Raw genomic sequence first — 8,894 nt, 5'->3', positions numbered from 1 at the left:
TCATATCAATGTTCAAGAAATAGGTTTTACTATTATAACTTTCCTAAGATATCATTAAAGTGAACAGTCGGCAAGGATGGCTAAAGTCGGTAAAAATGGTGTGAATGTATCCAGTATAATTTCTTATGAAATGGAAAAAAAAAAATCTCTCGTCAAAATTTGTCTGCATACGAAGAAATTAATTTAAAGTATGGGAATTCTAAAACGTCCTCCCGGCTCACTATGTCCGTGGTTACATTTCCACACAGCCTCGCTTTCAATGCTTTCAACTTTTTCTTTACTTTAATGGTCAGGACTGGGAAAACTAAGCAGAACTTGACCGTCGTATTAATATGTGAGAACTTTTGGAAGGCCAATGAACGCATTTAGACTGGTTTTCTTTGCCCGACTATTCACTTTAACATCTACATCATTAAAATGTTTTAGTAGTATAGTTTTTAATATCTTAACACTTTACATCATATAAAAATGAATGGGGATATTCAAGAAAGTAACATTACCATTAACTGTGCGGACGTTAGAATGAACCGTTATTTCAGCCAATGTATTGAATCATTTTTTTTTCAAATGAAATAACATACCTGATATAGCTATACGTTTGTTGATTAGGTTATCGTCACATTAACTGCCAGTCATTTAAAGACGATCTCCTGTTTGTGTGGTGTGTTGTGTGTGTGAAGTTCCTGTGAGTTGAGACTGCAATATGTTTGCATTGTGACTCTGTTATAGTTGGACTTCTTCCCCTTTCCATAATGCTATATCACTGAACTATGCTAACAGAGGCACAGTATACCGACAACGAGCAAAGCAGTCTGCTGAGTGCTAAGCTGGAGCAGAAACTACCACTTTTGGTATGTATGGGGTAGGGGACAGAACCTAGATCCTTACTCAAAGGGGCGAGCGCTCGAGTCCTAACTTAAAGGAGGCACATACAAAAGACCGCTTCAACCACGGACAAAAGGCTCGTTAGACATAAGCCCTAGGACAAAAGCCCTTCCAACTAATGGAACGAGGGCCAAAAGCCCCCATATGCAGTGTCAAGGGAGATGTTTGGAAGGAGAAAGTTAGGATGTGCATTTCAACAACAGTATGACGGCATCTACGGTGAATTAACGGTTAGTTAACTTATTTTTATATTTTAAATCTGATTAAAAAAGAACACTCAAAAATACATTATTTTTCAATTTATTTCCTTATAAAAAGAAACAATCACCATAAGTTAGCCACTTTCAAACAACTCCCATACAACATAAAAATATGTAAAATTCACCAGAAAAAGCAAGTGAACACATAGAAGTAATGCTGTTACAGTGTTACGCCCCATTTTAATATAAATAGGGGCCACGTAGTTTGCAAAAAAATAGGCTAAACACTTTGGAATGTACTATGGTAATGACAAGAAAAATCTCTAACACTTGTAAGAAACGCCACATTTTTGCACAATTTTATAATTAATATTCAACAATAATATACAGTAAAAAGCCTCTTAATCAAATATGAATATGCAGATTCAATTGAAGTATAATTATCTGTTCACATTCGTCGTATTTCCCCTGGTAAACCAAGCACCAGTTGGACTGTCGGTGTATGTACATTTATGTGTACTCGATGACCAATGGTATCTCATACAACATAATCATCATTTACTCCCTCTTTCCATCTTACTTCCAGCACTAAGGCTGACCGATAGATGATGAAACTGCCACTGTATTTTGTTGAAAAGGATGGTGATTAATAATTTAATCGTAAAGTATTGCTCTCTGTCTGCATTTTTTTTTTTTTTGCCTCGAGGATACGTAGGAAGATAAGTCGTAGTATAATGTACAACACACGATACCAGTATATCAATAAGGCACAATAAATCATGTAAAGATTTGTAATTCATCAAACGATTCCTTGTAACAAAATATAGTACACTACACAGTATAATACAGTATCCAACAATAGCAAAAGCAGTAATACACATTAAAAAAATTAATGTAGTTAAACTATTATTATGCATATAAATTACAAACTTTTTCTCTCAACGCTGTTTTCAATGTTATTTTCATATAATTAATTTTTCTTTGTTTAAATCTGACTTTCTGATTGGCCAATATTTTTTTTTTGCATAAAAAAAAAATGTTTGCAAACTTTTGTGAGAATCCGCTACGCGGATTCACACAGTTTGCAAACAATTTTTTTTTCATACCCCGATAAAATTAAAAAATAGTGACATCAATGCTTAAGAACTTAAATTGTATAGTAATATGGGACTCTTTACGCAATTACACTGTACGTATTCATATCAAATCGGTTGCCACCAGTCGTTAAGGAAATGCACAGAATGTACCCAATCATTATGTCATCTAACTATAAAAATATATGAATTATCCCAAAAATTCAAGCTGAAAAGCCGGAATCATTGTCGCATATATCGACTAAAATATTACTGTAAATAATTTGTTACATGCTACTCCGTCCGTAACACGGGGTCGTTAATTGCCTGAGCAGGGTCACATGTAAATGATATTGTGATGGCAAATCGCTCACCCTCTTTGAGCTTCTCAACAAAGTGAAGATTCTCTGAACCGGAAGTGAAAAATGAAACTCGACCTAAACAAAAGAACGATACTTTGTGACAAAACAACATCTTATTATAGAGTTATTCAAAGCTGCAGACAAAGTAGTGGTTTAAAACAGTCTGCATCAACTGAAATTTCCATTTCAGAACAAAAGAACCTACAATCATAGTGCAAGAAGAGGAAGTGAAACAAATCTTGTGGTACGGGAAATATAGAGATAGTATAGAGTAATCATAATTTTCTTATTTCAGATTATTTTTAAGATGAAATTCTAAAAGAATTTGCCCGACTAAAACTATTTATTATAATCCTCACTATCAACCTACCGAGCCTGGGCTCCACTGTTCGGTTTGTGTCCTTGTCTACGAAAATGAACCTTCCTCCAGAGAACTCATGGCCGTAACTGGATAGGTAGAGCAGTGACGTGTAGTGGAACGATCCGTATGTCACCTGTTAAATAGCAGAGGAATAAATTACAGCAACAAATGACGACATCATTATAGAACAACAGGAAAACATAATTACAATAGACGACAAAATTACTACAGCACAAACGACAAAACCAATAAACAACAGATGACATAGCAGATAATAAAATCACCATCACAGCAGACAATATACACCAACATAGCATATGACAAAATAACAAGAGGCCCAGAGGGCCTGTATCGCTCACCTGGTTTTTTTTTTGTTTGTTTGTTGTTTTTTTTGTTGTTTTTTTTTTAGTAATTCTGTAATTTAGTAGTTAGTGATTCAACAATAACGAAGACAAATTGACCCCACAATTTGTTTAATTTCGAATACCAAACATATAATGTACAATAGATACCATACGAATATGCTATCCGATACATAGTTTCAGAGACGAAGTAATTTATATGAAAAAAGTAGCCTAATTAATCTTTTTGGTCCCGCGCCTCAGGCCCGAGGGGGTCAGCCTTCATCATTTGTACAATTTTGAATCCCCAACCTATAAGGACGCTACCATTGCATTATGGGTGTTATCCTATGCTTAGTTTCTGAGAAGAAGTTGTTTATATGGAAATAGCTAAATTGACCCCTTTTGACCTCGCCCCTCCGATCCCAGGGGTTAGCCCCATCATTTGTACAATTTTGAATCCCAACCCTATAAGGATGCTACCATTGCATTACGGGTGCTATCCCATACTTTGTTTCAGAGAAGAAGTCGTTTATATGGAAATAGCCAAATTGGCCCCTTTTAGCCCCGCAAATCACTACAAGGCGAACAAATCACTACAATGGACGAAAAAATTACTGAAACCACAAACGACTACAGCAAAACAACAGTAAAGACCAAATTACTGCATCAGCAGACGACAGGAACTACCTAATCTGACAACAAAGTCACACACAAAAAATAACATAAAACTACAAACGACAAAATCACCTAAGCAAATGATAGAAATATTTGGAGACGTTCTTCTTACCAGTATCCTATAAACATTATGAATGTTCCATCTTGTTACCATAGCGAAGTGGAATTGAATGGTGTGGCATCACAAATAGATATTAAGCTAATTCAATTATACAAAAGATAACGTTTTTTGTTTAAAGACCACATGAATATAACCTAGGATGATTACCATATAAGTCACCTTTGTCTTTCTTACATTCTTCAAACAGTATTATATGTCACGTCCCCATTTCACAAACTTTCAACATTTTATAATTCATCATTCTTAACTGAAGATACTAAACTATATCCTAGTACCTTGTCGATGTGTGGATGCCAGTACTCATCATGTACTGTACTTGCTGGTTTTGAATTCATGCGGGAGAAAAACGTAGGTTTGGTCAGGAACAGTGCACTAGGCTTTACACCAAACTCTTTAGCAATTGCCTGATGTATTCTGGATTTTACGTCTCTGCATACGAAAAAATAAAATCTTTTAAGCTGTGATTGAATTATGTCTCACTAACACAGTGCAACAACTGCACTAAAATGTACCAAATAAGTATTTGGATATAAGAATCAGGTCACATTCTATTTTATTTTGTGTGCTACGTTATGACACATCAAGATAACAGCACTCACCTATAAACACGGAAATCATCCTCCGTAAATACAGTTTCAGACATGGATTCCAGCACCCTTCAATACAGAAAAGACCTTAGCTATGTAATACCAATTGCCTGGATGTCTCAATATAACAATTTATCAACCATCAAACTATTTTTACTGTGAAAGCAAAATGAGTTTACTTCTTTCGGTAAGTAAATCGATGAAGGTTAGTTATATTGATATCATTAAAATCATTCAGCAAACGCTTTTAACTTACTTGTAAACGTTGATAAAAGATTTTCCCTTTGAAAGTGCCCCTGAATGCAGATCTAAAATGGATGCCTGAAGTAAATATTTGTTAAAATTGATAGCTATATACGTAGAGGGTTGTATGTGCATCGACAAACTGTTAAAGTAGCAGTGTTTTTAGTGATATAAGCTGAACATACATTTTAGTACGACATTTCTTAACGTTCTTTACACCAGAGAGGCTACACTGCAACAATTAGCCAATTACATTCTCTGTAAGAAGACTTTAGAAACCGTCATAAATTAGCGAATTAGTCATTTTGCTGACTTATTAAAAATAGGTCTAACGCTAAAATTTGAATGTCTTAAATTGATATAAGTTGCTTATATGATAAGTTAGTATGAAAGAGCAAGAAGTCACATTATCAGATTAACATATTTTGTATGCAATCATTGTTGTTGACCTGGTTTATAACATGTTTATGAGTCAATTACAACACGTATGATAATAAATACTATACATACTCCTCCGTCCCCGCCACCAAGTGCCAGACCTCGCTCTGCTACCCTGACAATTACAACAAAACATGGGCGGTTAAAAGACAACATTCAAACAACAAAGCCGTGCACATTAAGTACATAGAGCAAAGAGACTGAAGGCTTTCATTTTGGTATTAGTTTAAAGACCAATTTTGCCATTTATACTTTCTCATCAGAGAAACGCATTTTGTTTTCAATCGAATTCGAAAAGCAAGTTTGTATCTTATATATCATGTTCTCTTCTAAATTGACACCATATGCATCATGGACGTAGTTTGATTATCTAGATATCTTGTTCGACAGGTTTGTATGCGATCTAGATGTCTTGTTCGACAGAAAAAAAAATAGCTGGACATTAACAAATCATAATACTCGGAAATCTTTATTTTCAAACACAGAAGTTAAAGTAACTGCACACTTTGATCATACAGCTATATTTACCCTCGAAGATGTCTCGCCTCCGATTCTGTAACCAGGTTATCCATGACTACCCTTGCACATCGTTTTGGCTTACAATCTACAAATCGAATATCATCAGGTATCAAACAACCAAATCACAATGAACTTTATGGTAATGTTAGTTAGTAACATGGCAATCAATATTACCAAAATAAATTCAAAGTAGAAAAACTTTTTGCGATGCATGTGCGTTTGATGTCAAACTGAGTACCTTTAAAGGGTTCCTTGTCATAGTCTTTAGAGCACGTGACCTCATGTATCTTTCTGTTGGTGGTCAGTCCCACAGGTACGAATGTCTCTAAACCTCCCTCCTGTGTCGTTACAATGTAATATAATACAGCAAATATAGCCACGGCGACTGATGATACGTAAAGTGGTGTGAGGGACACCTCAGGGGCAGATTTCTTCTCTGAGGATTTGCTGCAGTAAATAAAACATACATCCAATCCCTGAAATATTAGCTGGTTAAAATCTCGCAATTTTCATATCAATGAAAAAATAAATCTCATTGATTCGTGGATGAGAGTACATGTACATGTGCATACGCTTTTGTCTCATGGAATCGCGAAAGTGTCTTCATCGCAAAATGTACTGGCTCATACGGTACAGCATCAAGAGCGCTGACGAAAGCGTAAAGAAATGTGTCTACATCATTCGGAATAATACTCGAATGTTGAGCAATAACCAGCAATCCTGGTTTAATAGTAAGATAATTAATAATGATTATCGAGAACACAGTTAGCTTTGGTTCGATATTTGTAACAATGTGGCTTTGGTTTTGTACTAAACATTGGAATGTCTAATAATTGGAATGTGGAACTTATCTATTCCACCTAATGTGGTATCCTCTTTCTAAGCAGGTTGAGGTTAGAATTCGGAGCCTTCTTCACAGAAGCAGACGCGCAAAGGTGATGTCGAGGGAGGTATGTGGAAGATAACAACAATTAGGTACGAGAATGTTCCCTCGTCGCGCAAACCAGTGACAAAGCTTATCATGCATGTGTCTATCAATAAGTTGAGCTATATTTTCTTTGATATCGGTGTTTGATATCTAGTTGCCAGTCTGTGGACGCGTAATTATTAAATAACAATTGCATGGATACAATAGGGAATCGATTTCTCTGGTTCCATTGATACAAAATAGGGTTTTCAAACAACATAAAATTCTCAGAAAATCTAGACCACTGTCTCACAAATATAGAACTCAATCTGGTACTCGACATGTGAACGAATTCAAAATGACTATTTATACAAATTCTGTCATAGATCTACTTACCCGCCATTTCTTTTAGACACTGGGGCTTTACTTGGTGAAGACGATTTACCCGTCATTTGCAGACTTTTCTTATACAATTATAGAATATGTTATATCTGCAATGATACACCAATGGACAATGAAGTATCAGTGTTTTAATGGGTAATAAACACTGTACTAAGGCAAAAAATGTCTGTTTTGGGTTACCCTAATTTTTCACTCCCGACCCTTATTTTTCCCACTTTTCTGTGAAAAAAAAATTAAAAATCGGGGTTTCGACCTCAGACTCCGGTTCCAGCCATTACTTTAGTGTGAAAGACACTAAAAAAAATCCCGACCTGCCGACTTTTTTTTTGCCAATTCCAATATAACCCTAAACAAACATATTTCTTTTTTTTCCTAATACATAAAGAAATCAGCCGTGGTCACTTTGCCTCTGGCCGATATACTTTTGGTTAAATATAAGATATATGTCTGCTATTTATTACGACTATTTTAAACAAGGTTGAGCTGTCTCTTGGACGGACGGAAAATGTCTTTATTCCAAATCGTTTTGCCGGCGAGTTTCTTCTGTTAATGAAAACGTGTTCTGTTCTGCATATACATTATATACATGTACATGTAATCGTCAAAACTACAACATACATAAATTAGTAAAGACTGACTACAGTATATCATCCAAATCATAATACGACATAATATTGTCTTTTTTCATTTTTTTTTCGTGTGGATCACTCCCTATATACCATGTTTACACGAGTGAATTTAAGATGTAATGTGCATTTTGTATCAAATATACTCAAAACAACTGCAAATTGTTGACAATATTTACTAATACGAGAACGCAGACAGATTAATAACCCTGAAATAAAAAGATCAATACCCGACAATACATAGAAACACGTAAATGTACCGGCTATAATACAGGTATCTATTATAAGGGCGCAGCCCTTCGTGAAGGGCACGAAGTGCGAAGCACTTCTAACGTAACACATACATGAAAATATAAGAAAAAACACTATCTGCAAAATTAAATCCTACACACTGAATAAATTGAACTTTTTAATATTGCATAATTAATGGTTACTGAAACATCTTGATGCGCCCTTTAAGGCCTTGCCTTCAGTCATATTAGAGTAAAATCTTTCTTAATTTCATGGTTATGTATATTACAAATTACACTTAATTCACAATCACTTGACGTGCGGCCTTTTGTAATACATACAATTTATACACAATTTAAAAGTCATGTATGTATCAGAGATCTAGATAGTTTATTCAAGCTTCCTAGGGTATAACGACTAAAATCCTTCCTTACTGAATAACCAGATCCAGTTATATATACAGTTTATAATGAAGTGATAAGCTTGATAATGATGTAAATTCTGAATGTGGGTGATAGCCATTTGGAACCCCGAATGTTTCTTTTCAAAATTGGCATTACATTAAATAAAATCCAGCATGATTCATGGACGTAGAAAAGGCCCTTACCTTGAGAACTGCTTGGACAAAATATTACACGTGTGATTGTTGTTGTAAACCGTAGAGAGCGATACAAGGGAGGTAACTGTTGTAAAATCCATTATATCCTGCTATTTACTATATAGGCCTACCGTACATGTTAAAACTGTTTTTATTTCTCATACATTCAAGTTAAGACAACGTCAAATACCAATGTTTTGTGGGTATTCCAACCAAAAAAAGAATAAAACCAATTATTGAATATTTAATTAGATTTTTTACTTTGGTCATAGCACGTAATATTGGGATGAATTAGGGCTTTCTATAAAAATCATATGGCCTT

At 34.9% G+C, this 8,894-nt stretch overlaps 1 protein-coding gene across 1 annotated transcript; it reads right to left on the bottom strand.

Annotated features, from left to right (window-relative positions):
- Positions 1-1,169: 1,169 nt before the first annotated feature.
- Positions 1,170-8,642, bottom strand: LOC138323471 (2-oxoglutarate and iron-dependent oxygenase domain-containing protein 3-like). Its single transcript, XM_069268115.1, has 10 exons — positions 8,582-8,642; positions 7,112-7,206; positions 6,047-6,255; positions 5,818-5,893; positions 5,362-5,404; positions 4,865-4,929; positions 4,621-4,677; positions 4,297-4,450; positions 2,891-3,014; positions 1,170-2,595 (listed from the first exon to the last, which is right to left on the bottom strand). Exons 2-10 carry the CDS (start codon positions 7,165-7,167, stop codon positions 2,453-2,455), a joined length of 927 nt encoding a protein of 308 aa, XP_069124216.1. The 5' UTR covers positions 7,168-7,206; positions 8,582-8,642; the 3' UTR covers positions 1,170-2,452.
- Between the last annotated feature and the right edge of the window lie 252 nt (positions 8,643-8,894).

The sequence above is a fragment of the Argopecten irradians genome, chromosome 5 (genome assembly GCF_041381155.1).
Source record: "Argopecten irradians isolate NY chromosome 5, Ai_NY, whole genome shotgun sequence".
Taxonomy (NCBI): Eukaryota; Metazoa; Mollusca; class Bivalvia; order Pectinida; family Pectinidae; genus Argopecten; species Argopecten irradians.
This window is presented reverse-complemented; position numbering and strand designations above follow the sequence as displayed.